Source organism: Entelurus aequoreus, linkage group LG14 (assembly GCF_033978785.1).
Source record: "Entelurus aequoreus isolate RoL-2023_Sb linkage group LG14, RoL_Eaeq_v1.1, whole genome shotgun sequence".
NCBI classification, from domain to species: Eukaryota; Metazoa; Chordata; class Actinopteri; order Syngnathiformes; family Syngnathidae; genus Entelurus; species Entelurus aequoreus.
The window spans coordinates 52,854,111-52,874,152 of NC_084744.1; the positions used below are offsets into that span (position 1 = coordinate 52,854,111).

The 20,042-nt window shown below is 40.0% G+C and overlaps 1 protein-coding gene across 1 annotated transcript in view; it reads left to right on the forward strand.

Moving 5' to 3' along the window:
- Positions 1 to 20,042, forward strand: part of jade2 (jade family PHD finger 2) — a 133,906-nt gene that overhangs the window by 90,611 nt on the left and 23,253 nt on the right. Inside the window, exons 6-8 of the mRNA XM_062070165.1 lie at positions 10,636 to 10,769; positions 14,074 to 14,285; positions 18,378 to 18,545. Coding sequence (XP_061926149.1) covers positions 10,636 to 10,769; positions 14,074 to 14,285; positions 18,378 to 18,545 — 514 coding nt within the window. The remainder of the gene's footprint in view (positions 1 to 10,635; positions 10,770 to 14,073; positions 14,286 to 18,377; positions 18,546 to 20,042) is intronic.

The window sequence follows — 20,042 nt, forward strand, 5'->3', positions numbered from 1 at the left end:
AGAGAATTTGTTAGTTAAGGTGGTGACTCTCCAGGGGGAGTGGACCGGGGAAGGGGGTTGTTTGGGTGTAAATGCATATACAGTATATATGTGTGTATATATATATATATACATTTATGTGTGTATATATATTTATATATATTTTCAGTATATATGTTTGTAGCTTTATAAATGTGTACCGTAATTTCCGGACTATAAGCCGCACCTGACTATAAGCCGCACCAGCTAAATTTAGGGGAAAATACAGATTGCTCCATATATAAGCCGCACCCGACTATAAGCCGCAGGGTTTTGATGTGTAATTACCGTAGTATATAGGGGTTCCTGCTACCACGGAGGGAATTGTCGGGACAGAGATGACTGTTTGGGAACGCAAAGCGTCCCATTTATTAACAATAAATCTTTCAATCATTCAATCAAACTTTCACATCTTTGACATGGCGAACAGCATTCGTGCAGAGTACAAATAATACAACGGTGCAAAGTAATACAAAGTACTCGCCTGTACGTTATCAAAATAACCAGCCTACCGGTATATGAAAAGTCAGTCTTTAATCATTGTGTCATCGTCTTCCTCCTGCGTACTAAAACCACCGAAATCCTCTTCGTCGGTGTCGGAGAAGAACAGGCCGTAAATAAGCCGCACCCTTGTATAAGCCGCAGGGACCAGAACGAGGGGAAAAAGTAGCGGCTTATAGTCCGGATATTATGGTATATATATGTGTGACACCCCCAGTCGGAGTCTCCTCACTTATTTTTGTTCTGACGTATGCATTGTTGATCTGATCAAGGTAAAAGAGCTTGTATGCTCAAAATGAATTGCATGATTAATATATGTGGTTACATAAATAATGCCATGATTTTTTTGTAATTAATCAGTGATTATTTACAAAAAAATGAAAGAGTTAATTCAGGTCATTAATAATCACCTGAATTAACTCTTTCATTTTGACCGGTTTGATATATATATATATATATATATATTTGTATTATGATAATAGAAAATAAGGCTTTGCTACACATCCTAAAATAAAGCTCCTTCATTTAGTTACAGATGTGGGAGATATAACTCGCATGATGGTGAAATGTAATGTTAGCATGTTGCTCTCGTAGCTATGCTAGTGTTGCATCTATTACAGTGTTTGTAAAAAGTGGATCAAGTACACAATAACGCCTCTTTGAGACACACACAGCTCATTTGCATTAAAGCTACAAACACACCGTAGTGTTTACTAAAAGTACTGTGTACACTCCCATAGACAAAGTATGAATGGAAGTAGTAGTAGATAAGTACACGAGAGCGACCCCGAGAGGGACAAGCGGTAGGAAATGGATGGCTGGATAGTAGTATGCGTTTAAAGAAGGGCTGCTGGGGATGTTTACTTCCTGACTGTGCCAACAAAACATGTCAGCTCCTCCCACTGCGTCTCTTTCCCAACTAACCGAGCGGAAGATATGAATGAAAACATTCCCGCCGGCCCTGTTTTCCCAAACACTGCATCCCCCCCCCCCAGACCCCCCTTTTCTTTCCTCACCTTTTGTCAAACATTATTTGCACATTTCTCAGGCTAGCGTGCTGGGGCGGGGCTTGTTTGTGGAGACACTGTGGGAGTTTACAGACCACCAGTGTTTGTGTGTTTGTGTTTGTGTGTGTGTGCGCGCATGCGTTTGTGTGTGTGTGTGGTAGCCTGCAGTGCCTTAGCGTAGTAATGTTAATAACTCTGACTCATATCCATGACAACAAGCACACTGTACTGGCATCTCAACCACAGGACAAAATGGCAGCTCACAAACGCATGCACAAGCACACACACACACACACACACACACACACACACACACACACACACACACACACACACACACACACACACACACAAACACACATTCTGGTTATCATTTGGAATGGGGACCAAGTTTTTGATCATCACTTGGGGGGACCACCCTTTCTACAGGTTGTGGAGGCATAAAAAAAATGAGGTAAAATGGCCACTGCCCAGTTAGCTCATACACGTCTTTAAAGGGCTACTGAAATGATTTTTTTAAATTTAAACGGGAATAGCAGATCCATTCTATGTGTCATACTTGATCATTTCGCGATATTGCCATATTTTTGCTGAAAGGATTTAGTAGAGAAAATCGACGACAAAGTTCGCAACTTTTGCTCGCTGATAAAAAAAAAGCCGTGCCCCTACCGGAAGTAGCGTGACGTCACAAGCGGTAGTGCTGCTCACAATTCCCCGTTGTTTACAATGGAGCGAGAGATATTTGGAGCGAGAAAGCGACGATTATTCCATTAATTTGAGCGAGGATGAAAGATTCGTGGATGCGGAACGTTAGAGTGACGGACTAGAATGCAGTTCAAGAGATATCTTTTTTCGCTCTTACCGTAGCTTAGGTACAAGCTGGCTCATTGGATTCCACACTCTCTCCTTTTTCTATTGTGGATCACGGATTCGTATTTTAAACCACCTCGGATACTATATCCTCTTGAAAATGAGAGTCGAGAAGGCGAAATGGACATTCAGTGACTTTTATCTCCACGACAATACATCGACGAAGCTCTTTAGCATGAGCTAACGTGATAGCATCTGTCTCAAATGCAGATAGACACTAAATAAATAAATACCTGACTGGAAGGATAGACAGAAGTTCAACAATACTACTATCAGGAGACACCAAACCAAACACTGGACATGTAAATACACGGTTGATGTGTATTCGACGCCTGTCGAAGCCTAGCAATGCTGTTGCTAACGACGCTAACTTAGCAACGGCAGCTCGTCAGAGCTATGATAAAAACATTAGCGCTCCACCTACGCCAGCCAGCCCTCCTCTGCTCATCAACACCCGTGCTCACCTGCGTTCCAGCGATCGACGAATCGGTCGGCGGCCCGGAGACGTAGGAAGTCAAGGTGAGGTCGCCGGCGCTAGTGTCTGCTATCCAACAAAGTCCTCCTTGTTGTGTTGCTACAGCCAGCCGCTAATACACCGATCCCACCTACAACGTTCTTCTTTGCAGCCTCCATTGTTCATTAAACAAATTGCAAAAGATTCACCAACACAGATGTCCAGAATACTGTGGAATTATGAAATGAAAACAGAGCTTTGTGTATAGGATTTTTCCGGCTCCGAATACTTCCCTTGTCCTCGTGACGTCACACGCATATGTCAGCATAATAAAACGTTTTCAAGCGGAAGTGTGGCGGGAAATTTAAAATTGCACTTTATAAGTTAACCCGGCCGTATTGGCATGTGTTGCAATGTTAAGATTTCATCATTGATATATAAACTATCAGACTGCGTGGTCGGTAGTAGTGGGTTTCAGTAGGCCTTCAAATCTCTGGATTGATGAAGTAATGTGCTGATCATTCTTACTGGGGACCCTGGGGAAAAAGAGTTAATATGGTTCATGGGGACCACATTTTAATAATTTTGCATAATTCACACAAATTTGTACGTGACTACTGAGGACCATTTATTAAAAAAAAAAAAAGTTCAAATTAAATATGACATGATCCTCAGAATACAGCACTACAGCTGTCCTCTTATAGAAAGTTTCACCACTTCAATGTTAAAGCAAATCCTGCATCTTCTGTGACATTACTGAAAACTGCTATTTAGCAGTAATGAAGTTGTCTGCAACTCCAACTACCATATATAGAAGGATGGAAAATTCTGAATGTGAATCATACTTTACGGCAGGGGTGTCAAACTCAAATACAGAGTGGGCCAAAATTTAAAGCTGAACAAAGCCGCGGGCCAGGGTTGAACAAATTAACCTTTTAATAGGGACCCAAACAAGTTTTGCATTGAATATTGAACAAGCAAGGCTTATATAACTTTATAGTGACATGCAAAATCGAGTTTCAAATAATAATAATAATAATTAAAAAATATCAATGGCATATCAAATACAATTTAAATAAAAATGTAATGCCTCTTTTCTATTTGCAGCCTTCTGAGGTAAATATCAACATTAACTTTTTCCACAGGCTAATACATTTGAAAATAAAATAACAATGAATAAACCAACCATTCAGGACTTTAAACTGCTCAGTTTGCAACACACTGATCTAATCTGATGTGCCCAAGCCAGATACCTGCCATCTTTTCTTGGATGCTAGTTCATTAATGTCAAGGCTCAGGCTTGGAGCTGAGGCAACTAAGGCTGCAGCTAACGATTATTTTTCTATCGATTAATCTATAGATTATTTTTTCGATTAATCGGTTAATCTATAGATTATTTTTTCGATTAATCTATAGATTATTTTTCCTTTTACCGATTATTTTTTTATTCAAAATGAAGATGAAAAAATAAATGTAGGCCCGTTTTTTCAAAAGGCATGGCTTTTATTTACAAAAAAAAAGAAGTATGGCCACCCAGTCAACATTGACAACAACATGACTAAATATTCTGTAACAATGTAAACATTTAAAACTTTTAAAATTTAACAAAATTAAAAGTAGCTTATTTGCTTTTTAATGTGCAAATATAAGAGTCAACATCCAGTGCAAATCTTAATATTCTGCAATAGTATAAGCATTTCAAAAGTAAAAGTATTGCTTATTTTGCTTTAAAATGTGCAAAAATAAAGATAAACATCCAATACAAAAAAGTGCAAAACGAAATATTCTGTAACAACAGTGTAAACATTTCAACAAAAGTGAAAGTATTGCTTATTTGCTAAAATGTGCAAAAATAAAGATAAACATCCAATACAAAAAAGTGCCAATCTAAATATTCTGGAGCACTGTAAACATTAAGTATTGCTTTTAAAATGTGCAAAATAAACATCCAGTCCAACACAGTACACAATAACCAATTCTACTAATTCCAGTGAGTGTCTAACAGTTGTAATGAAGAAAGGTTAGCATGTCTACATGCTTTGGTTCTTTTCTTATTTACAATATTCCCAGCAGCTGAAAATAGGCGCTCAGAAGGGGTCGATGTGGCTGGAACTGAGAGCTAATTAGCCTTCACCTCAAGCCAGGATTGCGAGTGAGCTGAGCTGCAGTTTAAGTTTCTAGAAGGTCAACGGGCTCATAGTGATGTTACTAGTAGTTGACTGGGAGGTGTTTATTATCATTTGGGGAGAGTCCGCTGCCTGATGCTCACCTGCTAAACACCTATCTGCTCCACCCTGAAGCGCTGACTACATGCGCTCTGAATACGCACTGCTGATTGGCTGATAATGCTTTGTGTGTACCAATCAGATGGTTGTGTGGGTGGGACAATGCTGCGTGCTGAGACAGAGGCAGACGGAGCAAAGCAGCTTGCTAAGACTTTAGCTTAGAAACTCGTTCGGTACACCCCCGTACCGAACCGAAAGCCCCGTACCGAAACGGTTCAATACAAAACACGTACCGTTACACCCCTAGCAGATACAAATGACACATTCATGTTTTTGTGTAATGATGACAACGTATGCTCGCGCGGACGATTGACTAGTTGATGGTTTTCTTTCAAATGTTCGTTCATAGCCGTTGTGCTGCTATGATAGGCCATTTCCGCTCGACACAGTGTGCATACAACAACATTATTAGGCCGTTTATTGAAATACTCCCACACTTTTGACCACTTTTGGCATGCTTTTCCCCCCTCGCTCGCACCGCTCGCATCGTCTTCTTTGATCGTCTGCTTTGCGCTTCGCCATGACGGTAGTGTGACGTCATTATGCGACGCGTCGACGCACAAAAACGGCGTCGACGTATTTACGTAACCGATGACGTCGACTACGTCGACGCGTCGTTTCAGCCTTAGAGGCAACCTTCATTATCGAACGAAGGTGTTCATCAGTCATTATATCTCGTAGTCCACCCGGACGACAGTCTTGGGGGCGTGCCTTAAAGGCACTGCCTTTAACGTCCTCTACGAGCTGTCGTCACGTCCGCTTTTCATCCATTCTAACAACGTGCCGGCCCACTCACAAGAAATGTGCGACTTCTGCACGCACACACACGAGAATGCAACGCATACTTGATAAACAGCGATACAGGTAACACTGAGGGTGGCCGTACAAACAACTTTAACACTGTTAGAAATATACGCCACACTGTGAATCCACACCAAACAAGAATGACAAACACATTTCGGGAGAACATCCGCACCGTAACACAACATAAACACAACAGAACAAATACCCAGAACCCTTTGCAGCACTAACTCTTCCGGGACGCTACAAAATACTCCCCCGCTACCACCAAAATTTCCTTTGAGTCCTCTTAATTCAATTTATATTTGCATGTCTCCTGAAAAATGATCTGCATGTAATATTGGCTGCATTTCAGATCGTTGTTTGTGGGCCATGTTGTTCCAGACCACAGCAAAAGTTACCCAGCTTGCAAACATTGTAATAAATCCATTAGAAGAAGACAGCCTGCCGTTTCCTTTAACTTGGACACACACATCTATACCTCTGGCATTTCTGAGCCAGTAATTTCCAGGAGTTATCTCACCCTCTGAGAAGCCTTCATTTTACTAATTATTTCGAATGTTGTTAAAATGTGTAGAATAAATATTACATTTCAACATATTTGCGTCAGCCTGCGACACATAGTCATTTTGATAGTAGGCTAATATACCTAATATAGACACGTATATAATGTCAGACAGATATTTTTTTTGTATTTTTGGTCCAATATGGCTCTTTCAACATTTTGGCTTGCCTACCCCTGACTTAGTGCTTGTTATTGGTGTTATGTCACAGCCTTTCATTGAGGTAAAATACAAATATAAAAAAAGAACAAAATAGCAACACTAGTGTTTCCGCCATCTTTAGGGTTTTGAAGATGTAAACAAATGAGTCGATTATGAAAGATTTATGCTGCACAACTTCCATTTTCAAAAGCATTATTTATCTTCAAGTCCCTCTGATGACACACATTTGCAGACACGTGACATTTCCGCGTTTTTAAACAATAATTTCTGCGTTAAAAATATGAGTTCTGCGGGTTTTTTTAATGATATACCAGGGGTGCGCATTACCTCGATCGCGAGCTACTGTTCGATAGTGGAGGGTGTGTCAGTCAATCGCCAGCCAGACATTGAAAAAATACACCTAAAAATTAGCAATCATCAATCTTCGCCAAGATGTCACTTTCGTCACTTGATTGACATTCACGGCACCCGATGGTCTTCTGGCTGCTGCCAGATCATTATTAAGAAAAAATGACAGACAGGAAGGCGAGAAAACACTTTTTATTTCAACAGACTCTCGCGCCGTACCTGCCGTCAAAACTCTAAAGACAGACTGCACAGTTCCTGTCTTCACAATAAAAGCCCTGCTTCATCCTGCCTGAGCTAACAAAATAAGAGTCTCAGGAAGCTAGCGTGCACAAGCTAGCAAGCTACGGAGTTATGAAAAAAATCTTCCCATATTCAGCATGGCCTTCACCTATTTGACAATTATACTGAGCTATAAATGAATAATCAATTTCATTTCTCAAGAAGATGTAACTGCTGCTAAAGAGGGAGTTTGCGGTGGCCAAACGACGACAACAACAACAAAGTTGTTGTGTTCGGTCATGTCACATGACCCGATTGGCTCCCACCGGGTCCTGCAGAGTTCTCAACCTCATTTCCTGTCCTTGTTGAGACATTTCAAACTGGAGGCGATAAAGAGCAGACAAAGTTCACCACTTCACTTTTTGCACACATATAGAGGATCTTTACAGTCCTTTTTTTATTTTCTATTTAAGATTTATTTAGGATTTTCAATTTTTACTACACATATACAGCAGTATACATTGAAATGTTGGCAATGCAAATGCCCACAGAACACCACAAACAACAGGGGGAAGGAGACAATAAAAAGACACATTTCAATAAGACTAAGCTTAACAATTAGTGGAGAAAAAAAGTATATATAAGTTTACATACACTTGTAAAGAACATGATGTCATGACTCTCTTGAGTTTCCAATTATTTCTACAACTCTTGTTTTTTTGTGATAGAGTGATTGGAGCACATACTTGTTGGTCACAAAAGACTTCCATGAAGTTTGGTTCTTTTATGAATTTATTATGGGTCTACTGAAAATGTGAGCAAATCTGCTGGGTCAAAAGTATACATACAGCAATGTTAATATTTGGCAAGTTTCACTGCAATAAGGCGCTTTTGGTAGCCATCCATAAGCGTCTGCTTGAATTATTTACCACTCCTCTTGACAAAATTGGTGCAGTTCAGCTAAATGTGTTGGTTTTCTGACATGGACTTGTTTCTTCAGCATTGTACACACGTTTAAGTCAGGACTTTTGGAAGGCCATTCTAAAACCTTCATTCTAGCCTGATTTAGCCATTCCTTTACCACTTTTGACGTGTGTTTGGGGTCATTGTCCGGTTGGAACACCCAACTGTGCCCAAGACCCAACCAGGTAATCTCTCTGTAAAGCACCAGTTCCATTGGCAGCAAAACAGGCCCAGAGCATAATACTACCACCACCATGCTTGACGGTAGAAGTCGTGTTCCTGGGATTAAAGGCCTCACCTTCTCTCCTCCAAACACATTCCTGGGTATTGTGGCCAAACAGCTCAATTTTTGTTTCATCTGACCACAGGACTTTCCTCCAGAAGGTCTTATCGTTGTCCATGCGATGTCAGATACACACACACCCACGTAAACAAATACAGTAAAGTGTTATGAAAAAAATGAAACCAAGGATACACATATATGTATACAAACATACACATAAATGGAGTGGAAGAGGTTTAATGTTAGAATGGAACTTGGAGTGGAAGAGGGTTAGTGTTAGGATGAAACATGGAGTGGAAGAGGTTTAGTGTTAGGATGAAACATGGAGGGGAAGAGGGTTAGGGTTGAGGTTAGTGTTCGGATGAAACATGGAGGGGAAGTGAGTTAGGGTTGAGGTTAGTGTTAGGATGGAACATGAGTTACGATGGAACATGGAGTGGAAGAAGTGTTAATTTTAGGATAGAACATGGAGAGAAAGAAGAGTCAGGGTTGAGTTTTGGGTTAGGATGGAACATGGAGTGGAACAAGGGTTAGTGTTATGATGAAACATAGAGTGGAAGAGGGTTAGTGTTAGGATGGAACATGGAGGGGAAGAGGGTTTGTGTTAGGATGGAGCATGGAGGGGAAGAAGGGTTAGTGTTAGGATGAAACAGAGTGGAAGAGGGTTAGGGTTGAGGTTAGTGTTAGGATGGAACATGGAGGGGAAGAGGGATAGGGTTGAGGTTAGTGTTAGGCTGAAACATGGAGGGGAAGAGAGTTAGGGTTGAGGTTAGTTTTAGGATGACTTAGACTTAGATTTAGACAAACTTTAATGATCCACAAGGGAAATTGTTCATTGGAACATGAGTTACGATGGAACATGGAGTGGAAGAAGTGTCCATGTTAGGATGGAACATGGAGTAAAAGAGGGGTAATGTTATGATGGAACATGGAGAGAAAGAAGAGTCAGATTTGAGTTTTGGGTTAGGGTTGAACATGGAGTGGAAGAAAGGTTAGGGTTATGATTAAAATTGGAGTGGAAGAGGGTTAGTGTTAGGATGAAACGTGGAGTGGAAGAGGGATAATGTTAGGATGGAACATAGAGGGGAAGAAGAGTCAGGGTTGAGTTTAGGGTTAGGATGGAATATGGAGTGGAAGAAGGGTTAGGGTTATGATGACACTTGTAGTGGAAGAGGGTTAAAGTTAGGATGGAACATGGATTGGAAGAGGGTTAATGTTAGTATGGAACATGGAGCGGAAGAGGGTTAGTGTTAGTATGGAACATGGATTGGAAGAGGGTTAATGTTAGTATGGAACATGGAGCGGAAGAGGGTTAATGTTAGGATGGAACATGGAGCGGAAGAGGGTTAAAGTTAGGATGGAACATGGATTGGAAGAGGGTTAATGTTAGTATGGAACATGGAGCGGAAGAGGGTTAGTGTTAGTATGGAACTTGAATTGGAAGAGGGTTAATGTTAGTATGGAACATGGAGCGGAAGAGGGTTAATGTTAGGATGGAACATGGAGCGGAAGAGGGTTAATGTTAGGATGGAACATGGAGTGGAAGAACGCCTTCGAACTGGCGTTGAACTCCAACAGTGGTCTGTGAGACTGGAGCAGAAGAACAAACCTCATATCATCTTTCCTCCTTTACAGTCTTCCAAATGCGGTACATGGTCTATAAGCAGTTGATGACGGCCCTGTGGTCTTACCTATCATCGATCTTCCCTACGATGTCACATTCCTCACTTGATTGACATACACGGCAACCGAGGGTCTTATGAGATGACTGCTGGCTGCTACAAGCTCAGTTTGAAGAAAAATCTGACAGGCAGGGATGCCAGAAACACTTTTTATTTCAACACAGACTCTCTCTCCCGAACACTTGCCATCGAAAGTATAAAAAATGACCGTACAGTTCTCGTGTTCGCAATAAAAGTGCTGGTCCATCCTGCCTGCGTTAACAAAATATAGGTCTCCGAAAACCAGCGCATACAAGCTAGCTTTATGTTTATATAAATATGAGGTAGTTCACCTGGACTTGGTCCTTTGATAAGTAGCTAAGTAGCTGGCCTACTGATCGAAAGGATGGTACACACCTCGACTGGAACCATTACTTCCCACACAAAGAAGAAGAATGTCTGGTCTGCGTCGTTTTTAACGCTAAGCTTTTTGGTTTCAGGCTACTGCCAGAGTCGACAGCTGTGCTCAACCCCTCGCCCCGGCCTGCGCCAGGCCCACTGTACAGCTGCTACGACCTGGACGACACCGACGTGTCCTGGCTGGACCTCGCCAACCAAGAGTTCAGTCACATGGGTGAGTGCCACAACCTTTGCCCCTATTTCCTGATTTGACTGTTAGCATCGGGCTAAAGTTCTATTAGCTGATAGTACTAATAATTTTAATTATGAATAAGTCCTTCCAAGATTCCGCAGGCTTTTTTTTTTTTTTTTTCTTTTTCAGAAAGCTGCGGCAAATGTTGCCATTTTTTTTAGACCTATTTCTTTTCAATAACATTGAATACATTTTTGATTTTATGAATTTTTTATCAGTGTTTTAAGGGTTCCTTGTATCCTTAACCTCAACAAATACAGGCAGGATTTCAGCACAAATTGTAAAACAAATCCTGCATTTTTACTCGTTGTATAGTAGACAGATTTCAAAGTAGACACTAGATGGCAGTAAAAGCACATAATAAATACAAAAATAAATAATTATTATATATTGTATATATGATATAGACATAATATAATATATCAGTATGTATAATATACTGTACATATATTATGTAAATATTACGTACATATGTTATATTTTATATCGCTATATTTAGTCTATTTATACCTGCATTGTCCTTTCCATCCTTACACTTTCCATCATTGTAACTGAGCTACTGTGTGGAACAATTTCCCTTGTGGATCATTAAAATTTCTCTAAGTCTAATCATTTTAAAATTACTGTACTGTTTTAATTCATTAGAAGTGCCGGTAATACAGTCACCCCTCGCTACATAGCGCTTCAAATATTGGTGCGTCATTTAAAAAAAAACGTTCTACAACATTTGTGCCCTAAAGTAATAATTTTCAAGCATGAAAATGGCTAAATGAAGTACAAATATCAAGTGATGTATCATGTTGTAATTGTATGCATTTTAGAAATAAACTCAAACCATAACCATACTACAGTAGAATTGGCCACTAAATGAGACCAAACCAATCAGAGCATGCTGTTAAATATGGTGGCCACTGGTTGGCTGAGCCTCAGACAGCATTACTATATCGGCGTAAAGGTGACTAAAGCATGTTATTTCATCTTGATGTTGCTTTTTTAATGTTAAAAGACGCATCTGGAAGGCATTAGACAAGTTTTATATGCTTTAACTATGAAAATATTAGATTCATAATTATGATTCCCGCTTTGTGGAAATGTATTTCGCGTGGTCGGGACAAATTAACAGCGATATAGAAGGTGTATTTGCAAAAGTAATTGATTATAATTATAGAAAGAAACACCACAAAAAGCTTCCTTATTGTCCGCTGTCTGCTCTGTCATCCACAAGTTGCGGACATTCTCTGTGTATGTTTTACATTTGAAAAGTCTCTGTCCATCTCAAACATTCATTGATGTTCCAAGACTTTTACAAGCGCACTTTAAGAGCATTTGTGAACTGTTGAGATTTTTGTTGGTAAATGCAGTGTTTCCCACACATTCATTTATTTGTGGCGGCCCGCCACGAAAGAATTACGTCCGCCACAAATAGAAATTTTTTTTAAAAAAAATACTTTTTTTTTTTTTTTTTTTGTCCTGTCCAGCTTTTCAGGCAAATCATATAGTTGATGTAGATGACCATATAGGCTGTTCAGATTTACTTTACAAAAGAGAAGTGTAGGATACTTCTCTTGTTGCCTTATTTGTATTTGACCACTACTGTTTTCTGTTTATTTGTTACTGACTGTGGCAGGACACCTCTGCCTCTGTTTCACTTTATGTTGCTGGTAAATAATAAGGTTGTAGTAGTAGGCTAAAGTTAAATTATTTAGTATGCACTAATTAAAGGGGCAGAGCTTTAAGAGACATTTTAGCTTTTATATTTTATAAGATATATTTTTTTGTAAGAACCACAATTAATAAATATATTTCAGTGCATAACTTATTGTTCAAATCTGTATATAAATATGTACATAAAGTGTTGTAATTATATTGTAAAATGGATGGATGGATGGATGTTTAAAACAAAACTGTTATTATAAATTAGTAAGTATAAATTTTTTTAGCCTTTTTAGAGAAAATCATATCATTGTAGTAAATTATGCAAATTACTCGAAGATGTCATGGTGACCACGCCCATAGCCACGCCCCCACCGCCACAGGTATCTTGGCAGTTTATGGGAAACACTGAATTGAGATACGATGCGAGAACATCATCACACTTCAACACATCGAACATGTAAATGCTGCCTCTTCGCTCGGTCAGCAATGCAAATGAAATTATTTTCTTAATTGTCTTACCCTGGATGAATGAATGTTAACGTAATTTTTGTATACTACGTTACCCAGAAATCTTAGCGCTGTAGACAGGAACAGGAAATAGGTGTGCGCTTCAATAATTGTGTGGTTTGATCAATGAATAGTTGATTTATTGGTGCATGTTGTTGTTCCTGCTTGGTCTACACAAGAAACAAATAGAAGTTTTGATTAGAAAGTTGACGTGCGCGTTAATTAGTGAAAATGATGCTGATTTTCCAAAATGTGCTGGCAAGTTGTTGACATTGGACAAAAGCAGCGCGTACTCTGCAGGGATTTGTGTGCACTCACGATATCGCAAATAACTGTAATAATAGCTAAATAATATAATCTTCATAAGTCTAATGAGTATAATAATAATACCGTATTTTTCGGACCATAGGTTCCTTGGGTGAATTGTGTAGACTCACTACACCGGTAGTTTTTAGCGCTTTTATGGCGAGATATAAGTTAGAACTTTATGGTACTTTATATTAGAAATGGCAACAGCGGAGGATAAAAAGGCTCATAACAACAAGACAGAGAAAAAGAAGAAGCATATCGACTACGGCGTCGGCACGGACTACAAAGGCGGACATGCTCACATTTTCAGGACTTATGCAGATCCCAAATACAGGTCAGCAGGTACCAGACACACCATAATAATACTCGCATGTTGAAGCCCAGTAGAATCCATCACGCGGTGCGGCTTCATAGCTTGCCAAAGTCGTACTAAAACATTTTGATAGATTTTTGAGCGCTGCGTGTAATGTTTTATATTTTCAAAGGAATCATATAACATTTTTGTGTTGTTTACTTGAGTCATATTGCAGTTTACACGTATCTCTTATGTGTGACTGCCATCATATTGCAATCTACACATATCTCTTATGTGTGACTGCCATCTACTGGTCACACTTATCATTTCACCATGTACCAAATAGAATAGCTTCGAGGTCGTTAAGCACAACCAAAATGATTCAGTGCATTAGGCGCACCGGGTTATACGGCGCACTGTCGAGTTTTGAGAAAAAAGGAAAGTATTTTAAATGCGCCTTTTAGTCTGAAAAATACGGTAATTGTAATAAGTCAACTCGATGCGATTTGTTTTTTGCAGCCCAACCAGAGCTGGACGAGCTGACGATGGAGGTGGTCCTGGTGGAGTTTGAGCGCGTGTGCGAGGAGAAGATGCAGCAGGCCATCGAGGCAGAGGAGGGTCTCGGCATCGAGTACGACGAGGACGTGGTGTGCGACGTGTGCCGCTCGCCCGAGGGCGAGGACGGTAACGAGATGGTCTTCTGCGACAAGTGCAACGTCTGCGTGCATCAGGTTGGTCGGGATTTCAACTTGCAACTTTGAATTCCTTTTTACAGGTTTTGTTCTTCCACACCTAACTCATCCAAGCACGCCTACTGTTACGCTTTCTGCAGAAACATGCTTTTTTTTATTTACTTAAACATATGTTTGAAAAAAACAACACACAATTTACAGTAAAATACCGGCAGCTGTGGTTGCCAGGAATTCACAGTAAAAAATACATTCACGATGTATAGGACATTACGGTATGTTGATGTTGAATCCGTTAATTTTACAGTACTAACTTGTTTTGCTAACTGTTGATTACTGTGAAAAAAACTGATATATTGTTAACCTGTTTACAAAAAAAACCTATAGAATTTACGGTAAAATACTGGCAGCTGTGCTTGCCAGGAATTCACAGTGAAACAAATTATTCTCAATTTTAGTGTTGCCAATCAGCCTATACCCAGGTGCATGTCATTGGAGGTGGGAGGAGGCCGGAGTACCCGGTGAGAACCCACACAGTCATGGGGAGAACATGCAAACGCCACACAGAAACACCCCTAGCCCGGGAATCGAACCCAGGGCCTTGTCACATTGCGGCACGTGTGCTAACCACTGCTCCACCGTGCTGCCCTTACACCAATACTAGTATCTGCAAAATGCCTGTGTTTCTGAGACATGAGAATTTTAACTTAAAAGAGTTTGTACAACCTTTCACTGGTCAACTCACAACATGGCCTTCTGCAACATGTTCCTTCAATTGAACTATTAAAAATTAGCCTGAAATGCTCCATATCTGTTAAATATCTGTATCTGTTAATCTATATTGACTTTTTCACCATGTCCCTGGTAAACTCTGACCTCGGGCGACTTAAGGTCAGAAAAAGGTAATCACCTAGCGCAGGGGGTCCCCAAACTTTTTGACTCGGGGGCCGCATTGGGTTAAAAAATGTTTGCATATATATATATATATATATATATATATGTATGTATGTATGTATGTATGTATGTATGTATGTATGTATGTATGTATGTATGTATATATATATATACATTGTCTTTATATTCCGGCGAGTTAGTCCGTTTTGTCATTTAAAGGCCTACTGAAAGCCACTACTACCGACCACGCAGTCTGATAGTTTATATATCAATGATGAAATCTTAACATTATAACACATGCCAATACGGCCGGGTTAACTTATAAAGTGACATTTTAAATTTGCCGCTAAACTTCCGGTTCGAAACGCCTCTGCGGATGACGTATGCGCGTGACGTAGCCCGGCGAACACGGGTATGCCTTCCACATTGAAGCCGATAGGAAAAAGCTCTGTTTTCATTTCATAATTCCACAGTATTCTGGACATCTGTGTTCGTGAATCTGTTTCAATCATGTTCATTGCATTATGGAGAAGGAAGCCAAGCAAGCAAAGAAGAAAGTTGTCGGTGCGAAATGGACGTATTTTTCGAACGTAGTCAGCAACAACAGTACACAGCCGGCGCTTCTTTGTTTACATTCCCGAAAGATGCAGTCAAGATGGAAGAACTCGGATAACAGAGACTCTAACCAGGAGGACTTTTGATTTGGATACACAGACGCCTGTAGAGAACTGGGACAACACAGACTCTTACCAGGATTACTTTGATTTGGATGACAAAGACGCAGACGTGCTACTGTGAGTATGCAGCTTTGGCTTTTTTTTGCGTATGTACGTAACTTTTTTAAAATATATAAGCTTTATGAACCTTGGGTTAGGTGAACGGTCTTTTGGGCTGAGTGATTGTGTGTGTTGATCATGTGTTTGAATTGTATTGGCGTGTTCTATGGAGCTAGGAGCTAGCAGAGGAGCTAGGAGCTAGCATAACACGTACCGTACCGTAAGTGCGCGTCACATACGTAACTTTTTAAAAATATATAAGCTTTATGAACCTTGGGTTAGGTGAACGGTCTTTTGGGCTGAGTGATTGTGTGTGTTGATCAGGTGTTTGAATTGTATTGGCGTGTTCTATGGAGCTAGGAGCTAGCAGAGGAGCTAGGAGCTAGCATAACAAACACGCAGGTGTTATTATGCAGGATTAATTTGTGGCATATTAAATATAAGCCTGGTTGTGTTGTGGCTAATAGAGTATATATATATCTTGTGTTTATTTACTGTTGTAGTCATTCCCAGCTGAATATCAGGTACCGTGAGTATGCAGCCTTGGCTGCTAAACATTCGATAACTTGACCGTATGTGCGCGTCACGTACGTAACTTTTTAAAAATATATAAGCTTTATGAACCTTGGGTTAGGTAAACGGTCTTTTGGGCTGAGTGATTGTGTGTGTTGATCAGGTGTTTGAATTGTATTGGCGTGTTCTATGGAGCTAGGAGCTAGCAGAGGAGCTAGGAGCTAGCATAACAAACACGCAGGTGTTTTTATGCAGGATTAATTTGTGGCATATTAAATATAAGCCTGGTTGTGTTGTGGCTAATAGAGTATATATATATCTTGTGTTTATTTACTGTTGTAGTCATTCCCAGCTGAATATCAGGTCACCCCCGGCTCTCACAGCATCTTCCCTATCTGAATAGCTTCCACTCCCCACTAGTCCTTCACTTGCACTTTACTCATCCACAAATCTTTCATCCTCGCTCAAATTAATGGGGAAATTGTCGCTTTCTCGGTCCGAATCTCTCTCACTTCGTGCGGCCATCATTGTAAACAATAGGGAACTTTGCGTATATGTTCAACTGACTACGTCACGCTACTTCCGGTAGGGGCAAGCCTTTTTTTTATCAGATACCAAAAGTTGCAATCTTTATCGTCGTTGTTCTATACTAAATCCTTTCAGCAAAAATATGGCAATATCGCGAAATGATCAAGTATGACACATAGAATAGATCTGCTATCCCCGTTTAAATAAAAAAAATTCATTTCAGTAGGCCTTTAACATCAATTAACATTGATGTTCATCAACATTTAACATTGTCACATTATTGATGGGAAAATTTATTTTTACACAATATGATTTGCCTGAGCGGCTAGGAGACACCGAGAGTAACAAGCGGTAGAAAATGGATTAGAAAAAAATAAATAAATAAATTTAAAAAATTAAAAATTAAATAAAAACTTTTTTTTTTAAATTGGGACTTCCTGTGGGCTGGATTTTGGATGCTGGTGGGCCGGATCCGGCTCGCGGGCCGTAGTTTGGGGACCCCTGACCTAGCGGGATAGCAAGATCAGAGCAAGTGAAAAAAGTATGTGGTGAATATTTCAGTGTTTAAATACAGTAAGAACATAAATGATACTGCAAGTCGTATCCAAAAATGTCTATGTAGACTGTAAAAAATTACCGTAAAAACTTTGGCACGCAATTGTTAAATAGCAACAGTAAAACACCGTAAAATCGAAGCAATTTTATTTGGTACATGGTGCAATGATAAGGGTGACGAGTAGATGGCAGTCACACATAAGAGATACGTGTAGACTGCACTATGAGGGCAATACGACTCAAGCAAACAACACCAACATTTTATATGTTCCATTGAAAATATAGAACATTACACACGGCGCTCAAAAATCTATCAAAATGTTTTAGTGCGACTTTGGTAAGATATGAAGCCGCACCCCTTGATGTGCTTCAATATACAAGTATTATTATGGTGTGTGTATAAGATAAGACAAATTATCTGGCGTTTTGTTTCGCCATATTATGCAAAAGCCACTTTTCTTACCTTCTGGTACCCGCTGATCTGTATTTAGGATCTGCATAAGTCCTTAAAATGTGCTGTAAAACATAATCTATGCAACATTTTGACCAAAGAACCACCATTACATGTTATGTAGACCACAAGGAAGTGTTTTACATTTAGAAAAAAATAAATAAAAATAATATGACTCCTTTACTGCGCCCTATAATCTGGTGCGCTTTATATACAGTGGGGCAAAAAAGTATTTAGTCAGCCACCCATTGATTGTCAATGGGTGGCTGACTAAATACTTTTTTGCCCCACTGTATGAAAAAAGCTCCAAAATAGGCCATTCATCGGCAATGCACCTTATAATCCGGTGCGCCCTTTGGTAATCATGCAGCCCTAGTGCCATCATATGAATAGTCTAAGATTGGTTCTGTGTGCTAGGCATGTTACGGCATCCTGAAGGTGCCGCAGGGCAACTGGTTGTGTCGGATGTGCGCCCTGGGCGTCCAGCCCAAGTGTCTGCTGTGCCCCAAGAGAGGCGGCGCCCTCAAGCCCACCCGCAGTGGAACCAAGTGGGTCCACGTCAGCTGTGCCTTATGGATCCCTGAGGTGAGCGGGCTTTTCATCAGCCTATATTACAAATATTTGATAGGATATCAAACATTTTCCACACATTAGAATAGTTTTTATCCATTTGAAATAGGGGTGTCAAAATGTACCATGTATGTATGCCTAGGGATGGGTACCCCATTAGTTACTTTTATAAGCACCATCCAAATTCTGTCGGTACTACCTGATACCAATTTACATAAAATATTTCATTTTTCGAGAGCTTTGTTACATGTGATGCCACGTCAGGTTACAAACTCAAACACTTGGCGGGCAAACAAGCGTATTCGTAGTAAACTGTCTCTAATTAATGTTGTCATTTTCCATGCAAACAAAGCCAACATGTCTGATAGAAAGCGCTCAAAAGTAAGACTGCACTATTCAAAATGTGCTAGCTCTATGCTAATTTACATTGGATATGCCATAAACATGCTACTGATTAGCATTAGCAATTTCAACACCTCCTTCCCCTAACGACAACGTTACAATCAAACTAGAGATGTCCGATAATGGCTTTTTTGCCGATATTCCGATATTGTCCAACTCTTAATTACTGATTCCGATATCAACCGATACCGATATATACAGTCGTGGAATTAACACATTATTATGTCTAATTTTGTTGTGATGCCCCGCTGGATGCATTAAACAATGTAACAAGGTTTTCCAAAATAAATCAACTCAAGTTATGAAAAAAAAATGCCAACATGGTACTGCCATATTTTTATTATTGAAGTCACAAAGTGCATTATTTTTTTTAACACGCCTCAAAACAGCAGCTTGGAATTTGGGACATGCTCTCCCTGAGAGAGCATGAGGAGGTTGAGGTGGGCGGGGTTGTGGGGGGTGGGGGGATAGGGAGTAGCGGGGGGTGTATATTGTAGCGTCCCGGAAGAGTTAGTGCTGCAAGGGGTTCTGGGTATTTGTTCCGTTGTGTTTATGTTGTGCTACAGTGCGGATGTTCTCCCGAAATGTGTTTGTCATTCTTGTTTGCTGTGGGTTCCCGGTGTGGCGCATGTTTTTAACAGTTTTAAAATTGTTTATACGGTCACCCTCAGTGTGACCTGTATGGCTGTTGACCAAGAATGCCTTGCCTTCACTTGTGTGTGTGAAAAGCCGTAGATATGTGATTGGGCCGGCACGCAAAGGCAGTGCCTTTAAGGTTTATTGGCGCTCTGTACTTCTCCCTACGTCCGTGTACACAGCTGCGTTTTAAAAAGTCATACATTTTAATTTTTGAAACCGATACCGATAATTTTGAAACCGATACCGATAATTTCCGATATTACATTTTAAAGCATTTATCGGCCGATAATATCGGACTGCGGGCGTCTCTAAATCAAACAGATGATGTGTAGTAAGTACAATATTTACAGTATAAACACTTTGTAGGACTCATCAAAAGACAAGACTTCCACATTCATCTTTATGGCAAAGACTACTTCCTGGCTACAGCAACACACAGAGGACAAACTGAAATTAATGCATACTAGCAAA